Source organism: Vitis riparia, chromosome 6 (genome assembly GCF_004353265.1).
Source record: "Vitis riparia cultivar Riparia Gloire de Montpellier isolate 1030 chromosome 6, EGFV_Vit.rip_1.0, whole genome shotgun sequence".
In the NCBI taxonomy this organism is placed as follows: Eukaryota; Viridiplantae; Streptophyta; class Magnoliopsida; order Vitales; family Vitaceae; genus Vitis; species Vitis riparia.
Genome location: NC_048436.1, coordinates 19,827,910 through 19,849,821, shown reverse-complemented (window position 1 = coordinate 19,849,821; position 21,912 = coordinate 19,827,910). Strand labels below are relative to the sequence as shown.

General features: G+C 35.4%; 1 protein-coding gene across 4 annotated transcripts in view; it reads left to right on the top strand.

Moving 5' to 3' along the window:
• Positions 1-21,912, top strand: part of LOC117915570 (helicase protein MOM1) — a 67,824-nt gene that overhangs the window by 17,198 nt on the left and 28,714 nt on the right. For 2 of the 4 annotated variants that reach the window (XM_034831155.1, XM_034831158.1), the window contains exons 5-13: positions 88-233; positions 2,987-3,180; positions 3,336-3,466; positions 3,612-3,899; positions 11,977-12,117; positions 16,950-17,204; positions 17,518-17,658; positions 17,736-18,047; positions 18,646-18,819. In XM_034831155.1, coding sequence (XP_034687046.1) covers positions 88-233; positions 2,987-3,180; positions 3,336-3,466; positions 3,612-3,899; positions 11,977-12,117; positions 16,950-17,204; positions 17,518-17,658; positions 17,736-18,047; positions 18,646-18,819 — 1,782 coding nt within the window. The remainder of the gene's footprint in view (positions 1-87; positions 234-2,986; positions 3,181-3,335; positions 3,467-3,611; positions 3,900-11,976; positions 12,118-16,949; positions 17,205-17,517; positions 17,659-17,735; positions 18,048-18,645; positions 18,820-21,912) is intronic. The other 2 variants (XM_034831156.1, XM_034831157.1) reach the window with 2 other exon arrangements.

Sequence of the window (21,912 nt, the reverse complement as noted above, 5' to 3'; positions counted from 1 at the left end):
GTGTATGTATGGGTAATTTTGAGTTTTTATCTTCATGAGTCATTGAACTTGGAGTAAGTGTTGTTATTTTCTAATGTTTTGCATTAGGATAGAGGGGAACCTGAAGGATGTATGACCACAGGATGTGCTGAAAAATGTGAAAGCAAGATAAAGGAGAAGGAGTTTCATTTAGATAGTCAAACTGGCGATGACCATAATACATGTGTTGTCTGCAAACTTGGTGGAAAACTCTTGTGGGTAACCCTTTTGCATTGTTGTATTTATTTTTGCAAGTATCTTTAGTTGTAGAATCCATGTGTTGTCTGCAAACTCAGTGGAAAACTCTTGTCAGTAACCCTTTTTGTGGTAGTACTAATGTTGTGGGCATCTTCATCTATAGAAGAAACCAGGAATTGACCTTCATTTGCTTTTTGAACAGTTCTCATCTGTTGTCTTAGAATTTCCCTAACTATTCCTGTTACTTCTCATGGGTGGATTTTGTTCTTTTGGTATTTGTTGAATTCAAGTGTGTAATTTACGATAAAGAAATTGAGTTTTAACATATAATATTCAACTCAAATGACCATTTCTAGCAAATTTGAAAATGAGTTAGTGCTATTTATTGTGGATGAAAATCTTTTGCAACATTAGGGATTAGGGATATAGCCAGATGACCTTTTACATTGGTGGTGGTTTTTATGAGTGGGAGGTTAATGCCTGCCTGGAGTCAACAGTGTTCATTTTTAAGGTCTTGTGACAATTATAATATTGAATTATGTAGTCCTTTCTTGAACCAATAGAAAATCGCTTCATGATTGCTATGAAATTGATTGCTTGCATTTGTGGTGAGCAAGATGGTGAAATTTAATTTAAGAAGTTGCCAGTGGAGAGCTTCACATGTCTGAGAACAACCGTCCTGAGTTTTCATGACTGGTTTAATATATTGTAATATATCTCAGGATTTTTGTTAAAGTGCAAATTTTTAAATTTTGTAATCTTTGTTCTGAGAAGTGCTATATGTATCATAAAAATGATCAAATTTACAGAACATTTTCAACAAACCATTCAACTTGTTTGTGATAAATGATGTATTGCTATACTGTTTTAAGCAATGTGTACCTTCTCTTTGATATCATTGAGATCATAGCATTCTGATCCACATATTGAGAATGCCACACACTACAGGCTGGAATTTTCTATCAGGCATTCTATTTATTTTTGGATTAATTTCCGGGGATGTTTTTAGAAATGTATTATGGTTATCTTAAGCAATATGTACCTTTACTTTGATATTGTTGATGTCTGAGCATTCTGATCCACATATTTACAGTGCTCTGCACCAGTAGTGACTGAAATTCTTCATCAGCTATTCTATATCTGTCTATTTATTTTGACGTTGAGTTCCCTGCTTTTTTATTTGAAAATTTGATAAATCATACAATATAGCTATTAAATATTGCATTGGGCTGGAGTTGCTCAATGCATTCAACAGTAACTCATGGAGATGTTCAATTCTTATCTGCCAACATGATCATCGATGTGAGCTTGTGAGCATACTGATCTCCAATTACAGAGTTCCTGTCCTGTCCTAGTAATGGTAGTCAAGTGTTTTCCTTTCATTACCAAATTCTCATCTATCTGGCATGAAGGTCTCGAATGACAGCTCACATTGTCTCTTTTTTAATGGACATTGTGGTTTTGTTTTGCTGCCAAAGATGAATTAGTTCTTGCTTGTTTGTATCAGACTCGGTAAACCAGTCAGTCATGAGCCAAGACTGGATATAAGGTCCTATTATTATATAGGATTGCTTGCTCTTTCTGTTTAAATTTGGTGGGTTGCTATGTGTAACTATTCATGAATGCCTCTTCTTTTAGTGTTTTTTTTTTGTGGGTGGGGGCGGGGGGGTGCTGTGTGAGACACTCCTTATGCATGCTTGTTGGGCAACATTTTTAGCACCAACATGTGTGTTATAGTTCATATTATTTTGAGGTGCTGTGTTGGTTGCCTTCGTCTATCTCAGACACAAATGTCTTTTATGATCCTTTTTTTTTGCACAAATAAGGAAATAAAATAGATGTTTAACGAAAAGGGGGTGTGGCCCATGTACACAGGAAGTATATTATAAATGTTATCACCAGGGCTATGGACATAACTAATAGAAACATTAGAACAACTTGTCCCATCCCTAGGCCACCAATGAAATAAAAAAATTTAAAAAAGCAGGATTGGCAATTTGCCCTGGCTGGCAGGATCCCTGGACCATTCAAAACCCTACTGTGTCTCTCTTTCTACGTACATGAAAACAAACATAAATGGGCAACCTTGACACATTCAAATGCTATTTACCCGCAAAACTGCCATGACAGCCCAAAAGCAAATCCTTCACGGATCAAGGGAATACCAGTGATGACCAAAATGTGGAGAACTACAAATATCAATGCATGCTAGTCTTATCACAATGGATAAGTAAATGATTTGCTGATTCTTATCTTTTTGCACAAGAAGCACCTGTTAACCAAAGTCTATCCCTTGGTAATAAGTCAATCAATCCTAAGAATCTTTTCCCACTTGCCGCATACAAAGAAGCACATCTTCAAAGGCACCTTTAAAGCCCATATCTCCTTAGCTGGGAATTGGGTTAGAGGCTCTTGAAGATAGGGATTGAAAGAAGGATTTATCCTCACAGCTGCCTACAAACAACCATTTGATATGTTCATAAAACAACCCCACCAACTCCAACTCCAACTCTCAATCCTAAAACTTTCTAATGAAGCATAGATTCCAGTGATGCCACCCACCTTCCTCCACTTGAATATCTGCTACTGTAGCATGTCTATGAGAAGCTATCCTGAAGAAATTTGGAAAACAATCTTTTAATGCTGGCTGCCAGTTCACTATCAAACTAAAATTTAGTCATAAGGCCATTTTCTACCATGATCTTAACCAGAGGTATTTAATGCTTCTATTAATATGTTTTGCAATCTTATATTTTACATGCAATTTCAGGTGCTGTGATGGAAAGGGATGCAAAAGAAGCTACCACCTTGCTTGTCTGGATCCTCCTTTGGGGGAGATTCCACCCGGAATCTGGCACTGCATGCTCTGTGTCAAAAAGAAGACTGAATTAGGTGTACATGCAGTATCAGAAGGAGTAGAATCAATTTGGGATACAAGGGAAGTGGAGTTGCCTAGTGCTGAAGGTGTGGTTTAATGACACATATCATCTGTTATATTCTCAAGTATTGTTTGCTTGACTTTTTAATTATGTCTTCCTGTTGTGATGTTAACATGTGGATGGATTTTTTCTAATTTTTTTTAGTGCTAATAACATGATAATATGTTATTTTGTTTCAAGGAGTGCAAAAGCAGAAGCAGTATTTTGTTAAATACAAGGGCCTTGCTCATGTGCACAATCATTGGATACCAGAATCTCAGCTCCTTCTTGAGGCTCCATCTCTTGTGGCAAAATTCAATCGAAAGAATCAGGTGAAGTATTTTGCACTGTATGGTTTTAGTAGACTTGTCCTGTTTCATCATTTGGATTATTGAATTTGTGGTGAAATATTTGATCCATTTGGATCACAAATCATAATATTAGTGTACCTCTTCATAAAAGATTTTTTCTTTCCAGGTCATAAGGTATAAGCTAGAATGGACTGTGCCACATCGTTTGCTACAAAAAAGATTGTTAATGCCCACAAAGCAGCGTGATGGCTATTATACTGGGCGGGCTGGTGATATCCCGGATTGCCTCTATGAGTGGCTTGTGAAATGGCGTGGTCTTGGTTATGAGCATGCTACATGGGAGCTAGAGAATGCTTCATTTCTGAATTCACCTGAAGCTCAGAGCCTTATAAGGGAGTATGAAAATCGTCGCCGAAAAGCAAAGAGTGCTTCTGATCCTTCCATAACAGATAAGGTGCCTCCCATCACATCATTAACAAAGAAATTTATATATAACCATATATATATATTGATTCATCATTTTTTTTTTTTAATTTCACTAAATGTGTGTGTTAAAGGTACTTTCTTGAAACAGTTCTATCAACAATTTCAAACATGCACAAATTGGTGACTCACAAAAAATAAGAATTTTCATCACTGCCATTGCTAATTGCCAAGTCATGTCACTATTGCTAACATAACCTTGTTTTTTTTAGCCTTCTCAGCAATTACATTGCGTGTTGCAGGTGCCCATTTTCTTGTTCCTTAAAAGTTAAACAAAATGGCCTTTGCTTCTTACTAAGTTTTGAATTTGCTTTTCTGTATCACTTTTATTTTTTAAAATTTGATAAAGGAATTGGATTAACCAAGCACCTAAAGGAGAGTAAGGCATGTACACAGTAAGTGTATTGGGCCCCTTCCTTGAGCCAATTATTGCAGGCTAAGAACTTCTTTTTGGATGGCACTTAGAGTCACAATATAAAGAACTGCAAGAAAGAAAAATGAAAAATCTCCTTATCCATTAATACTACCATGCTACCAATAGAATGCACAAGAGATGGCCTCCTTCCATAAGAATCACCCACAGCACAAGACTGCGAGCACTTTGTTCTTTGATTTTGTGGATCATGAATTCTATCCCTTCAAAAGTCCTCATATTCCTGTTCTTTTTTAATGCATCAGAACAAACAAAAAACAGTTTATGCATGTGTGTGATAAAAAAACCAAAGATGTATTAATTATGAATAAAAAGTACATGAGGAGGAATCCTCCCCATAATTTCAAAACCCTTATCAAAAAGACTAAACTCCTACATTGTACAAGGAGATATATACAATATGGTTTAGTCCATTTAAGAAAACCACAATTTACACACCAAATGCCAATTGAGCTCCTCTTGTTGTTGTCTAAGCCCTTTTAATCTACACACCAAATGGCAATTGAGCTAAATAATATCAAGAAGAATGCCTTTGAAAGTGTCAAAACAAGAGGTCCAAAACGAGGAATAGAATTGAAGTAGATCCCATAACATATTTGTAGTCTTTCACTTATCCTTGAAGATTCTAGCATCTCTCTCTCACCATGCAATCTAAAGCAAAGTGAGACAAGCGATATGCCATAGGGTCTTGCCTCTATTGGAGCTCCTTAAACCCTTATAAGAAATGATCATCATGTTGCATATGCTCCTGAGTAGGACCTAATCTTGGCTTGTCTAAATAACCTTTGCCAAAACCCTAAAGTGGACGATGTAAAAAGAGATGGTCAATCATCTCTCAACTCCCCATACATAATATGCACCAATCTTGATTAAGGGATTTGAAAAATCTTCTCAATTGTAGCACATCATTGATATTAATCTTCTTATGCGTCACTAGCCAAGAAATGGTCTTGACCTTAGATGAGACTATAGATTTCCATAAAAATTCAGTTGAAGAGAAAGGGACTAGATTTTATGCATTGGATAAAGCTATAAGGAATGATTTAACTACGAATAAGTCTAAATAAGACAAAGACTAAGATCTTGTATCAGGTATAGATGGAGACAAGTGCACGAAAGCGAGTGAAGACATGAGCTTTTCAAGGTCCTTAATCTCCAAGTCAATAAGGTTGCAATGAAAATTAAGGTTCCAAGAAAAATAGGAAGAGTGACCAAGTATAATTGAAATGGTGGGATTTTTAATTGTGACAACTCTATAAAGACTTGAAAATTGTGAACGTAGTAGTTGATTCCTCTACTATAAGTGTTCCCAAAATAGAATTCTCTCTCATTACCCACCATGAAACAAATGTGCGAGAAATATTCTTGAAAATCCTGAGCAATGATTTTCCAAGGGCACCAATATGACATCTGACTAAAATGTTAGCGTCTCATCCATTGGAATGTGTCCCATAAATATTCAAAGTAACCATATGCCAAAGGGCATAACTTTTCATAGGGAACCTCCAAAGCCACTTTCCTAGGAGAGCATTGTTTCTTACAAAAATCTTTCTAAACCCCAGTCCTTTAGATTCCTTAGGTCTACACATTAGGTCCCAACCATGGTTTGAAATATCGGTAAACACGAATATGTCGATACTTGGATTTTGTGGATATATTGAAAATATCGAAAAAATATCGGTGAAGCGAAAATTATTCAAAATTTATGAAAATATTTGGAAAAACTCCAAAAAAATGATAAAATAAGTAAAAATACATATGTTAAAGTTATTTTGTAAATGTGATTGATATAGGTATGGTTAAGGAGAAAAATATCGGTAAACAAGGATATATGAGTCTTAATATATAATTTATTATTTATCTTATCAAATTAACTTTAATTTATAAAATATTAGAACTTTATTATTATTATTATTATTATTATTATTATTATTATCAAATTTAAAAGTGAAGTGATAGTAATTTTTTAAAATAGGATTAATGTGATAAATAATGATACATTTAATATTAAAACTGTAATTTATTTAATTCAAATGCATTTAATAATGTAAAATAAATGATGATGTATATATGATTTTTTAATATTTATATTTTTTATATTTAATTATGATATAAATGATATAAAAAAAGATTTGTTAAGAAAATTATAATGTTGGTTTTTATACTTTTATTAATCAATTAAATAATATTTAAAATGAAATAATTAGAAATTTTTTTTTTTTAATAATGAACTTTAACATATTTAAATTGAACATATATTAACAAAAGTGAGCTTGGCCCGGTGATAGCTAGGTTTCAACCCAAACATTTTGGTTTGGGTTTGATTCTCCTTGGCTGCAACGACAGGCAAAAATTGTGAAGGGGCTTGACCGTGAGTGCATTGACCAATGGGCTGAAGGGCTTGACCGCGTGTTGACCAATCGATAAATTGGGAAATTTCTTGAAAAATCGGGGAAAATGTCAATAAATACTGAAATATCGGCGATATTGTTGAAAAATCGGTGAAAAATCTGCCGATTGATTATTGGTGTGAAATATCGTGTCAGCCCTCTTCGATAAGTGAAATATGGGCGATTTTTTGCCGAAATTTCGTGACATTTCAAACTGTGGTCCCAACTAATAACATGATTTTTTTTTCAACCCTCAAGCAAAGACAATCTCTTTGCAATTTCTCGATCTTTAAAGCTACTTATGTTGGGGACTTGAAAAGAGATAAAAAATAACCAGGAATGTGGGACATACAAGACTGAATTAGAGTTATTATTTCCTTAGTGACAAAAAGGCTTTTTTTTTACACATCCAACTTTCTCAATATTTTTTCAAATCATTGGATCCCAAAAATTACTTGCCTTTGGGTTCCTTCCTAATGGAAGATGTAGGTAAGTTAAATGCCAATTTGAGACTTTACATTCGAGCATCAAAGCCAACCTGGAGATTAGGTGTGGGCTTGTATTGATACCAAAGAGATTGCTCTTGTCTAAATTGATCTTAAGCCTTGATATTTGCCCAAAAACCAAAAAGATTAGCTTGAGGTTTTGAAGGTCTAGTAAAGAAGCTCTGGAGAAAACAAATGGTGTCATTTTCAAATTGTAAATGAGATGCCCTAGTCTTGTTCTTGCCCACTGAGAAGCCCTCTAACAAACCACTTTCCTTTGCTCTTACCACCATTCTACTTAAAATATTAGTTGCAATGGTGAACAAGAATGGGAAAAGAGGATTTCTTTGTCTTAAGCTCTGGTTACCTTAGTTCATCCTTTGGCATTTGCATTTACTAAGATCACAAGACTTGTTGAGGAAAAACAACACCTCATCCAAGACGCCCATCTTGAACTGAACCCTTTTCTCTCTAATGCATGATTTAGAAAACCCCAATCCACATGGTCATTGGCCTTTTAAAGACTACTCCTTATCTCCTAAATGTTTTTTCTTATCCACCATTTCATTAGCAATTAAAACTACATCCAAGATTGACCTGCCCTCAACAAAAATTCCCTGGGAGATATAGATGGTTCGTGTAGGACTTTTCGGATACTCCTAGATAGAACCTTAACTATGATATTGTACAAACTAGTGGCTAAGCTGATAGGCTTGAAATCTGAGATTTTATTGGTTTGATTCTTTTTTGGCACAAGAGCAATGAAAGTAGCATGGTGCTTTAGTTTATTACCCCATTATTGTGGAACTCCAGAAACACCCTTAGTAGGTTATCCTTAAGCACATTTCAACACTCCTAGAACATTGCAATGGTGAATCCATCAGGCCTAAGGGTCTTTTTCTTGTCTAATTGAGAAATGGCATTGTGAACCTTCTCTTGTGAAAAGGGATGATTCAACTGCACATCACTTTCTGTTGCTGTGAGAGCCCAATCCAATAACCTCTAAGAATCACCAAGGGGCTTGGAGTATAACTTTTCAAAATATTGCACTATCTCTTCTGAAATGTTTTCAATGTTGTCTCTTTAGATGCCAAGGACTTTATGAATTTCCAATTTCATCTACCATTGGCAACCCTATGGAAATCCTTTTGGCAATCCCCTTCTTTTATCCACCCGACATAGGTTTTTTTTTACCTCTAATGCACCTCTTCCTTTAGCAATAACTATTCCAATACCCCTTCCTTAAGGCCTCTTGTTGCTAAAAGTTTAGGGGTCAAATTCCCTTCTTGCTCATTAGTATTAATGTTGACAATGCTTGAAAGATTGTTCTTCTTTTTCTCCCTTAAATCTCTAAAAGGTACCTTATTCCATTCTTTCAATTTTGAGTTAACAAATTGTAGCTTCATAAATTTATAACCTTCCTATCTTTCAATCTGACACTCACTCCAAAAAAAAAACTAAATCTTTCCTTAAAATTTGGATGGAGCAACCACATGTTTTCAAACCTCAAAGGAGTTGGATGCCACTTAAATGGATTGATGTCTAGGACGATCGGGCAATGATCAAAGGTCAATCTAGGGAGCACTTGTTGGAGGCTTTGAGAACCTTTGCTCCCACTAATTTGAAAATAAAAATCTATTCAACCTCTTACATAAGGGAAATTCTTGCATATTGAAACAATTAAAAGACACATTTCTAAAAGGAGATTGATTAATTCACTCTCTTATGAAGCCATCAAAACCTCACATACTAGAGGTTAGATTGGAGCCACACAACTTTTCCAAGATTCTTCTTATGATGTTAAAATCCCCCCTGCACACCATTTCGGAAAGGTTAGGCCAAATAGGTCTTGTAGCTCCATCCAAATCCTAAGATTGAAATTGTTGGGACCATAAACTAAGGTAAGCCAAAACATCTCTTCTTAAGTTGAAAGCGACTTAATAGTTACTAAAACCGACCTTGTGACCACCTTGGAATAATTGAACTTGTTTGAGTCTCATATTATTACAACCCTTCCTAATGTCCCACAAGATATAAGGATCTTTCCTATCATCTCTACTTTCTAATATTGAAAATCCCTCAAAGAACCTTAGATACCAAAGGTACAACCTTTGATGCCAAGGCCTCTATCTAGCAATATATAGCTTTTGGAACCTTAGTTTTAGTAGAAGGTAGCCACACCACCCAAAAAAAGGTTTTCTCATCTGAATCTCTAAACAATGCAGAGCATGGTTATTAAAAACATACGATACACGATATGATTCAATGGCATGTAAGTTTTGTTTAAAAATGGAAATGGATACATATCACAATTTGTATCTTATCTTAAAGTATATCTTATGATGCATATATGATACACTATACAATATGTGATATAGCAATACAATGATACATACACCTTGACCATTTTTCATAATTTTTAAGAAAAATCAAATTCAAATTTTTTTTGCTAAAAGAATTATTACATTAGTTGTTTTAAATGTACAAAAAGGTTAGAAATTGAACATTAAAGAGAAAAGGAGGTATCCTACATAAAAAGTTGCATTCTTGTTATCAAAAGCCATATTAGAGTTAAATAAATTTATTTTTACAATGTATATTAGAAAATTTTCATTTAAATTATTTGAATGTTGATGTTGAAAATGATGGTGATTAGTGAATAGAAACTTTTAATTGATATATTATTATGGATTTCTTTTTGGTGGGCAAGGAATGATTATGAATATGAAAAGTTATAAGTACATATACATTGTTAGAATTTGGAGCTAAAGATCATATCTATTAAGAAGTTCATTTTTGTGAATTTTGTGATGGGCCTATATATTAAAGTTATATTTTGGAAAAGTTATAACTTTGCCAAACTTAATATTCATTGTTTGTATATGGTACGATCTAGTCTAACTCTTTAAATCCTACCATCTTTCATAAAATTGGTTGTATATTACTTTATACTTCAAACTTCCAATACATATGCACATATATGTATATTTTTTTATTTATTTTTCACCATATAGAAAAAAACTTAAGAGACATGATACAGAAAAACAAAAAAATGATACACAATATGTTTTACAAGTTAACCACTATGATGCAAAGCACTATCCTCCTCTCTAAGCCCCATGTTTGCCACCGTGGTGTCAACCCGAAAGAGTGCTCTTATCAGAGCAACTTCACCTCCTTTAGGGAGGTACTGAATTTTCCAAGTGGCTAATCTCTGCTCAGACCTCTTCAAATTGGGATCTGGCCCCAACTTAGCCTGGACTGAAGCTAGCGGAGGAAGACCATGATAAGTAAGCAGCTTACCAACACTATGTTCCAATCGCTCTGCCCAAGAGTATAAATTTTCCAAATGTTCCACAGGAATGAGCTCACTCTTTAAACCATCAGCCTGGTAACAGCCTCAAAACAAAGCAAAACATCTTGGAGGTATCCCAACTGACCCAATTCTGCTTCACATGGATGCTTCCTGATGAAAAGTAGTAAATGTCACAGTCCTCTCAGTCAATCTGGTGAGAACTTTGATCACTATAATGAACATGAAAATGGGGATTGGATCCCCCTGGCATAATCCCTTGGTGCTCTTTAAGGAATTGATGGGTTTCCTTTGACAATAGCAGAAAACCACGCTGAAGAAGTTCATGCTCTTATTTCTAACCTTCTCAATCCCCATATGGAAGAGCAGATAGAATAGAAATTACCAATTAACATGGTTATGAACTTTTTCAATATCCACCTTGCGGACAATATCTGTAATGCTGCTTTTTAGTTGTGAATCTGTAGTCTTGGTTTGCAGCAATGATCTGCCTGCCTTCCATATTTTGAGATTCTTAAATCACTTTGCCAATTACCTTTCTCATACTTAGAGCCAGGATACTAGCAATCAATTTACACACACTTCCCCCACCAAGCTGATAGGCCTAAAATTCTCAAGCTGTTCTGCTTGACCCTTTCATCAGGAGCAACATTAAGAATGAAGGATTTAAGCTCCTCTGAAACCATTTTTTTGACACATAAAACACTGCCATAAAATCTTTGTTAAGAGCTTCCCAATTCTGCTGCCAAAAAGCCATGGTAAGACCATTTGGATTGGAGGACCTTAGCTCATTCAACTTACTGAAGGCTGCCACCACCTTGTCCTCTGTGAAATCTTTCCCTGAGCAATCCCTATCCTCTTTGGCAAGGGATCTGAAGCTCAAGGCATCAAGCCTCAGCCTTCATCTTCTTTGAAGTTTTTTAACATCATTTCCTAATAGTGGCTGCTGAATTCTAGTTGGTGTAATAAATAATTTCTTCAGTAATACACAAACGGAGAAAGTTGGGAAAAGTTGCCTTGCAAATATGAGTTTTGAGCTGCAATTCAAACTTCTTTATGCTGTTTTTTGAGCTGCACAAAATTAGGATTTTGGATTTGTCGGTGTAAAGTGACAGTGGGAGTTTCTATTTGAGACATTATCTCAGTTTTTTATGCCCACAACATGTTTGATTTGTATTGGTCGTTTTTATCATTATTGGTAACACTGGAATGTTCATTAGACCAAATTTTTTTGCAAGGTTACTCTTTTCAATTTTTATTGTAGGATGAAAATTTTATACTTGTATCAGTTCCCTTAAAACATACTTGTTTCCATGCTTTCACTGCGAAATTTAGTCTAGTTCTTGTTATAGGATGGGAATTTGTGTGTTACTTCTAATTTTCCACTTGGCTTATTAGTTTATAGTAATTATTTCCAAGTATTGCAGGGAAGGAAAGCTTCGTTAGTCAAACTTTCGAAGTTGCCTGGTGCAGGTTCAATTGGAATTGATGATAATCATCTAAGCTGCGTTAACAAACTTCGTGAGAATTGGCACAAGGGGCTGAATGCTATTGTCATTGATGACCATGTGAGATTGATCAAACTGCCATCACATTTCTCTTCCAATGTTTTTGAAGATTCTGTTCATGTTTCAAGAATTTGTTTCATAAAAAAAATAGAAAAACACTATTAAAAGAAGGATCCTGTTCATGTTTAATGCCAATATTCAATAATGATTTGTTGAAACTTGTGATTAATAATGGGGCACAATGCCCAATAAAGGTGTGAAATAGACTTAGAACTCCAGGGGCAAAACACCTGATGTACCTGTCTATTAGGAGCTTTATTTACTTTTTTTTTTTTTTTTTGAATATTTGTATCATTCTTTCTTCTTCCTGTTTCTTTCTGAAGAGCTACTATGGTGTTTTGATGCCCTGTTTTAGGATTTTACCTAAACATGCTTTACCTGCACTTCTATGAAAATATGTGAATTTCGCCCTTCCTTTCCTTTTCATGTTAATGTTCTGAATCCTTCCCCGAAGTTATTTTATTATTGAATTTTGTTTGCAGATCATGTTTACTTTTAGAGTGTCTGAAGTTTAATCAGAAGATGAAGCCTGAAAGACCTAGTGTATACGTATTTGATATTTAGGTTCACCCATCCTTAAACTTCTAGGAAATTACAACCTTTATGTATTTTAGCAGTTGGTTCATGCCAAAAATAATTTGCTCTTTTGGAGGTAATATTAATTTCTTTAATGATAGTTTTTGGGAATGCACTTCTGATCCAAATTGGTGCTGCATATGTAAAATGGATGGGGAGAGTGCTGGCTGTTTGTCCTTGCATTACCTGATGGCCATGATTTTTGGTCAATGTTTTTCAGTCTTTGAAGTGTTTTAGGGTAATTATGAGAACAATGAAGCAGGAACTGCTCAGTTAACATGGAAAGTTTGTAGAAAGGGGGAGTAGGATGGAAAGGGGAAGGAAGAGAGGAGTGCAATTCCAATAAAAAAAAAGAGAGGAGTGCAATTGTTTCATATCTAGCTTGGAGATTGTGGAAATTGGAAAATGTGAAGTGGAAGTGTGCTTGGGGCACTGGAGATGATGGGTGGAAGCTTAATAAAATTGTATTGCTATCTATATGTTTGGAGGAGTCAAGTCATCAAAATATCAGACTTTAGACCTAGCAACTTGGCTACAAGCTTGTATAAGATCATGACTAAAGTTCTTTCAGTTTGCGTCTGAAGTGTCCTTTATGAAACCATCCATTTTTTCTAGGGAACTCTTTGAGAGGAGACAAATTTTTAATTTAGTATTAATAGTCAATGAAATGGTGGATGAGAAAAGGATATTAGGGGAAGAAAAAGAGGTCTTCAAAATAAAGAAGGCCAATGACCATTTGGAATTAGGGTTTTTTGGACTGTGCACTAGAAAGAAAGGGGGTTTAGTACTAGATGGAGATCATGGATGAGGGGGTATATGTCTTCAACAAATTTTGCATTCTTAGTGAACAAAAAGCCAAAGGATGGTTTAAAGAAACTAGAGGTTTAAGGCAAGGAAACCCATTTTCCCTTTCCTTTTCATCATTGCAGTGGACTTTTTAAGTAGGATGTTGATAAGAGCAAAGGAGACTGGTATTTTGGAAGGGTTCCTAGCAGGGAGGTGCAAAACTAGGGTGTCATTTTTAGTTTGCGGATGGCACTATCTTTTGTTTTTTCTAGTGTCAGTGCAGAAGAGTTGCAAAACCTTAAGTTTATCCTTTTGATTTTTTGGTGCATTTCAGGACTTAAGATTAATTTAGAAAAAAATATGTTAGGAATCAACACAAGTTGGGATTGGATCTTTAGATTGGTTTTGATGCTAAAGTGTAAAGTTTCTAAGTGACCTTTAATCGATTAGGGTCTTTACTAGAGGGGAATCATAAGACTAGTGTCTTTTGGGATGTGGTCATAGACAAAATTTTAAAGAGATTGGATGGATGACAAAAATACTTCTTTCTCTTAGGCAGAGGAATAACTTCAATATGGTCATGTTTGTCTCGCATCCCTAGTCATTTACTCTATTTGTTCAAGATCCCATTGTTAGTAGCAACAAGAATTGAGAAAATGCAAAGGGAAATTCTTTGATCAAGGTTTAGGGAGGGAAAAAAAGATCATCTTATGAGATAGAGTCAAGTGTGCAATCCTAAGGAAGAAGAAGGGTTGGAGTTTGAGAGGATATTTTTTAGGAATAGGGCCCACTTAGGGAATTGACTTGGAAGGTTTCCTAGGGAAAGTACCACTTTTTTCGATAAGGTTATATTGAGCATTTATGGGACATTCCAACGGTTGGGATGCAAATATTCTAGTTAAGTGGTTGCATCCTTGCTCTTGGAAGGTCATTGCTCAAGTTTCCAAATTTTCTCTACTCATACATGTTTATTGATGGGTAATAGAACAAAGATTCATTATTTGGGAAGACTTGTGGTGGGATGGGGGTTGGTCAACCTTTGACTACTCAATTCTTAATCATTACAAAGTTACATTAGTTAGAAATTCTCTTATTTCATCTATCCTCCACTCCTATTCGCCTTTAACTTTTCTTGAAACCTCACTAAGTCAAAGATAGAGGACCTGGAAAGTCTCATGTCCATTCTCACTCTTGTGAACCTACTGCTGTCTTCCCTAGATGTGGGAGTTTGGTCATTATCATCTTTTGGCTTATTTACAATCAAATAGTTCTTCTTAGCCTTATCTAGTCAATTAACTCTAGTTTTTTTTTTTCTCTTCTACAAATTCATATGGAAATCAAAGCCTAATCAAAGGTTAAGGCATTTGCTTGGTTAGTGGTCAATAAGAGGCTAAATGTAAATGACTCACTTTAGGTGAGAAGACCTTTCAAAGCCCTTAGTTTGGATCATTCTACTTTATGTATGGGAAGTGGAGAATCAATTAATCACCCTTTTCACATTGTTTGATGATTTTTGGGTTATGGCACAAGCTATTTAGACTAGTTTGATTGAATTGGGTTTCTCCTAGAAATATTAGTGACATGATGACTATTTCTTTTAGGGGTTTGGCTAACACTTTTAGAGGCAAAGTTCTATAACAAATCATTTGCTTTATGTTGATTTGGATGGTATGACGAGAAAGGAATGCAAGGATCTTTAAGGGCAAGTGGAGGACTTCAAATATATTTAATCTAATCTATTTCTATTCATCTTTTTGGGCCTCTACTACTACAACTTTCAAGGGGATTCCTCTCAATGTTATACAACTCGATTGGATTTTGATATGTAGTTCAAAAGGGTTAAGATAGCAAATAGAGGAGCAATGCTAAGAGACTTTTTGTAGGAGTTGCACAAACCTTGAAGGAATGTCGAGTTGTTTTTCTTTATGTTGTCTCCTCTTATACCATTTTGATATCCATTGGAGTAGGTGTCTGATTTCTCCACCTCTGTTTTTTATCAGATTTTGTAAATCTAAAAAGGATTTCTTATCCTTCACTTGTACTTTTATACATTTGAATGAATATGTTTTGTTTTCTGATTAAAAAAAAAAAAATCTATATGTTTGTAGGATGGTTTTTTGCTATTGGAAGGGAATTTTATTTGGAATTTTTTTATGTTATTGTGGTCATTGAGTTATTAAAGTTTGTATTGTGGCTCTTCTGTTTATTGTATTTTTTTTCTTTTTTTTTTTATACTTTCGCTGTAATGCCTTGAACTCTGGTTGTCCTATTTATGCATTGGCTCTCAGTTATAGAAAGCAATAACAATAATATAACAGAATGCACTAATTGTTTCCTGGGTTTAGGTCCTAGACATCAGGATTTCTTGTTAGATAGTTGTTTAGAGTTCCTAGAGAGCTGAGAGTTCATTTGGTAGGTTTGATGAGGAACAGGGTTCCAAGAAGAACATGTGATTACTTGGGGTGCAAACAACATGTGATGGGCTTTTGAGTTATGATGCATGAGTGATAATGAGCTACTGAAATTATTAAGAATGTCGAGGCAAATTTGTTGTAGAAAAATTGAATGATTTTAGGCTGACATGAAGCACATCTTCAATAAGATGATAGATTGAGGTGCTGCGAATCTTAAGGTTGATGAAAACAAGATACTTGATTATTTTCTTTACTTAAAGCTGATAGCTTGCTGCTCATAGAATAAACTGAAGATGCTGAATTGAAGTTGGAGATGCTTCCACCTGCTCTACGAATGACCTATCCTAAACAAATTGAGGCAAATATTGAAAGACCAAAAGAGATCCACGCATGCCTATTAAGATAAGATGGACACATGAGAATAATATGATGGGCATGGAGAGTTAATTGAAGGAGCTAAAAGAGGGAAGAGGAATGTGAAAATGAACTAACTTGCTTAGTGTACTTAAGAACTAATGGCATTTTCTATCCAAGCTTTAATGGGCTTATTTTAGTGTAATATTTTGTTGTTGACCAAGGAGTTTCATGTAAGGTACCATGAATAATCTTTATATGTTTTGATGCAGGGAAGTTATTCCCTTTTGGAGTAGGCACTATGTTGAGCTTGCATTGGATCAGTTGATTTTTGATTTATCTCAAAAAGAGATAGAAAAAAGTGGGAGTGAGAAGAGAGTGAGAAAGAGAGCCGTGGGTTGTCCCACTAACTCATAGTATTTATATTGAAATTATTTTCTTTGCACAATTTTATAGTTTGTTTTCTTGTAAGTGACAGTATTAATTTGAAATGTACCAGAGCTTGTTTTATTGTTGCGACAACCATTTGTATGTGGTCTTTCCTCCCTCAGTTCCTCAAAATGCTTCCTTATTGCTACTAGTTTTCTATATGTCAACTAATTTGGCTTCAACTCTGGCTTTGACATTATTTTATGGCTTGGTTGATTAAAACTTATGAGTAATATTAAATCCTGCTGGGTCTCATGCATTCTTTGTGTGCAGGACCGTGTTATGAGGGTCGTTTTGTTTATTTTATCTCTACAGGCTGATGTCTGTCGGCCTTTTCTCATCATTTCAACTTCCAGTGTCCTTCCTCTATGGGAAGCTGAATTCTCTCGTTTGGCATCATCAGTTAATGTTGTAGTTTATAGTGGAAACAAAGATATAAGGAGAAGTATAAGGACAATGGAATTTTATGAGGAAGGGGGTTGCATTATGTTTGAAGTGCTTTTGGCGCCTCCTGAAGTCGTTGTTGAGGTAATTTATTTCAAGAGATTAGTTTATGTCTTCAACATAGCTGCAGACATTACAATTTTGTGTTGGTTGTCTTATTTATTTATTTGTTATTTTTTTAGTCCAAAGTTAACTGGTTTTTTCTTTCTGTCTCATTTCTTCACTCTTGTTATTGCTGTAAATGTATTCTACAATTAGTCACAACATCTGCTGAATCTAATAATGTCACTAGTATATGGTTTTAATTTGAAAACAAATCTGTACAGCATGTTTACACTCATACTTAAAGTGACTTGCTGCTGGTATGTTGTTAATCTCTTTACATAATTTTCTGCAGGATTTAGAAGTGTTAGAATGCCTGGGATGGGAAGCTGTCATAATTGATGAATGTCAACGCCCCAGAATTTCATCACATTTTGCAGAATATAGGATGCTTGTGGCTGATTTAAGGCTTCTTCTTTTCAGTGGTCAGATAAAGGCATGTTTCCTCGTCTGCTTCAAATTAAATTCTGTTTTGTCACATATTTGCTTATGGAATTTTACTGGATTTTTCAGGAGAGTACATTGGAGTTTGTGAATCTGCTGTCATTTCTTGACTCTGGCAATGATGTAAATAGCAGCAATGTTTTGAAAACTGACTACAATGACAGTGTTAGTATATTAAAGGAGAGGTTGTCACATTTTATTGCATATGATTGCAAGTCAGACTCTTCTAGATTTGTTGAGTATTGGGTTCCTATTCCATTATCTAATGTCCAACTTGAGCAATATTGTGGTACTCTACTTTCAAACACTATATCACTTTGCTCATGTTCAAAGAATGATCCTGTTGGGGCTCTCCGTGATGTTCTTATATCTACTCGAAAGGTTAGGCCCAACTGATGTTTCTTTCAGCTTACATTTAAGCGAACCTTATTCTATTTTACCCATGTGTTGGAGTGTCTAAAATTGTAGAAATTTCATTCCCCATAGGCTTTGCATCACTGAGATTGAATGTTGCTTGAAATCTATGGCCTACTCTCTTCATTTGTACTTTGTAATTTGATCAAGAAATTCCTTGAATAATTTAAAGTCAAAATAAAAGCCCAATTAAATCTATCTACTCACATAGTTGGATAATCTTTTTCTACTTGTAGAAAGGAAACTTATCACTCAATTTTAAGGCAACATTCCTTCTTGCCTTTATGTTTAACATTTCTCTTATATCAGAATTAGCGCCTGGATTGACTTTTCTCTTTTATTAGAATAGTTAAGTTTCAATTGTTTAATATTATTTACAACCTCTACTTGTGAAAACACTGCATTGTAGGATGAGGATTGGTTGTGGGTGTTGGGTTGTTAGTGTAGACAAGATTGTCCAATAATACTTGTTTCTATGGAACTCAGTGTCTCTTTCCTAATTTCCAATTGTTACTGCAAGTTCTTGTTTATTTTGAGAACATGCTTATATGACATTTTTTTACAGTGCTGTGATCATCCTTACATCGTGGATTTGTCTCTGCAAAGCTTTCTAACTAAAGGTCTTCCAGAGATCGAGTACTTGGATGTTGGAATAAATGCAAGTGGCAAGCTTCAGCTTCTTGACAGAATGATTTCTGAGATAAAAAATCGAGGTTTAAGAGTGCTGATCCTTTTTCAGGTACATGATTTGATGATTTTGATTCGTCTTAATCTAATTTCAATACACAATTGGTACTTCTAGAATTGCACTGCTTGTTTAAAGTTGTAGTGTATTGAAGCAGTTTATTTTGTGTGTTGATATCCACTTTTTTAACCATGTATTTTGATCTCAAGAACTGAATTTTGAGAACTGTTTAAAAAATGTTGCCAAGCAGACCCTAACATTTGGGAGAAGTCGGACAGCAATGGACATTGAAACCTCAGTTTTTTGGTGAAATCTTGTGACTAGGAGTTCAAGAGTGTGCAGGTATTCCTTAAGTGTATTTAGGAGGTAGTGGTGCTTAGGGATTGTGGGGATTAGTTGGTCTGAGGGCAAGGATGAGAAGTTTTCAGTTCAAACCTTCTGTTGCTCCATGGAGCTTAGCTTTATAGGAGAAAAAAGAGCGGGGGGTTGGGGTTTTGTTGTTTTCCAGCCATGAAAGCCTGGGCTCCTGTGCATCCATGAAAGTGGGCTTTTTTGCTCGAGAGGTTATTTGGGAAAAGATTTTGACCAACAACAAACTTCGCAGGAGAACGTGGCCTTTAGCTAATTAGGATTGTTTATGAAAGAGCAAGGAAAAATAATCCAATCATATCCAAATCCACTGTGGTTTTTCCTTTTTTGATAAGTAAAGGAGTATTGTATTAAAAAAAGGTATACATGATGCATGCATATACAAAAATCAATAGGGGTGAGAACATAAAAAACGACCGCACCCTATGGGAAGCCTAACCAACCCACAAAATCTATCAAAGAAGTAACACTATCCCCCATGTACACTCCAACCCAATCCCAAAAGATATACAAAAAAGAACTTTTGATTGTTTGATATGAGTTTTCTCTATCCTCAAAGGCTCTCCTATTCCTTTCCTTCCAAATAGACCAAAAAAAATGCAAAGTGGGGCAACTTTCCAAGCCTTTTTCTTCTTTTTGCCAACTGAGCAACTGTTCCAACTTAAGAGCACCCTTCTGACAAATGAATGCATCACCCACTGTACATGAAATAGAGCAAAAACTAATTGCCACAATAAGCTTGCTTTTGGACAGTGCAACAAAATATGATCTCCCATTTCCTCTGCAACCTTTCACATGTAGCATTTATTTGGCATCCTCCATCCCCTCCTTCTAAGTTGGTCATGTGTCAATATCTTAGCCCAAGTTGCTTCCCTAGCAAAAAAGTTAGCTCTTATAGGGGCCCAAGAGTTCCACACTGTACTGTGCCGGAAAGACTCCGCTCTCCTACTTGCCAGAGAGAAGTAATAAGACTGAATTGAAAAAACTCCATTCTTGTGGCATCTAGTATTCTCAACCTTTAGCACCTCATGGGTGTTCCATGATTGGTGAAGGTGAGTCTTAATGGGGTGGCATGGGAGTTTTATAGGGAAGAATAGGAGGAAGGTTTGATGGTCAAACTTGTTATGCGTCTGTGGGACCATTTGGCAGGAGCAAAATTGTAGACCTCTAGAGGCCTAGAGTGCTATGATCAATCTCTAAAAGATTCTTTTATCTTTTCCGTTTTCCTTTAGTGAGTTTTTCACTGACATTCTTATGACCTTGTTAGATTTCATTAATTATCGGGGAATCTTGCTAGCGTTGTGATGTTTTAGTTTTCCTTTTTTTTTTTCTTTTTTTGTACTTCCTGAATGCTTGGGGTGCAGCCCCAAAGTTATTCTCACTATCACATTATTTCAAATGGTGAAATCGCCATATCATGCTTGTGTTCCCATAAAATTTTCTGTTTCCTCAGAATCCACTGATGAAGAATTAGCTAAAAAGAACAAAAGGATTTTCAATTTTATAACTGAGCATCTAGCTTATTTTATTTCCTAAAGAATTTCTCCCTTAATTACCAGCTGGAAAATACATTTCAAAAATGAGTTGTATGCATGTGGACATGTTTGGGACATAGCTCTGACATGTTTTGGGTATACTCTGGATGACTTTTAAATGCATGGACATGGTTGGACATGCGATGATCATCACTTGACTTAGAACAACCTTTTATAATATATATATTTATATAGAGGGTAACAAGGGTTTCTTCAATAAAATCATTGGAAGAAAAAGGATTGCTTGGGTTCCTCCTAGGAGTGCTGTTGATTTGGAAATAGTTGCCTTAAGACTTTGGAAGGGATGCCAAGAGTACAGTCCTAGGAGTGCAGTTGATTTTGCAGTAATTGCCTCGGGTTTTGGAAGGAATGCTGAGAGTAGGGTCCTTTGGCAGGTGGCTGTAATCATTCTTCTCTATTACCCACATTATGATTTGATGTTTTCTCCCCATTTTGAAGGATAGTATATCCTTCTTGTACTGTTTTATTTTATCTTATTTTATAATTTCATTTTTTATTTTATTTTTATAGATAATAACAGATGTGTATTTGAAGTGGAAAAAATGGGTGGACCTGGTACCCAGGGAAGTACGTGCAGGACCACTAAGTGTGGTTAAACTGAAAACAACAATAAAAAGGTAAAAATGAAAACTGGAATTCAAACCTCACAAAAGACCACTCTCTCCAACTTTAACATATCAACAAAATAAAAATGAAATATACTTTTCTAAATGCATCCAAAGACCACATGAATCAAGACTAGAGAAACATATCTTTGAGCTTTCAAATGAAGAGCTCTACCGTATCAAAGCTCTTTCATTCCAGTCCTTTTATACACATAAAAAAGCACAGAGTGCTTTCCTCAAAGCTTTCATTTTCTTTCCTACAAGATTTCACCATACTAGAGAACTTTGAATAGCTTGACATAACCCAAAATATCCAGAACTGAGAAAGGACTAAAGCCCAAAGGTGTATGCCTTGCTACCTCTAGCAAGGCTCAAAAATCTCAGCCAAGATCATTACAACTCGGCCGAGTTGTATCCGCCTTGGCCATGCCCAGTACTCGAGTCAAAATTGGTGGAGAAAATAAAAAAACCACCAAATGAAGAAATTTGGAAGGACAATTCGGAGCCTCAGTATCAATTTGTATCTTCATCCTTCAAATCTAAACTTTTGCATCTTGTATGGCTGATTTATCTTCGATTTAATGCCTTCAAACCTCCAACTCCGGCTTCGAGATGAT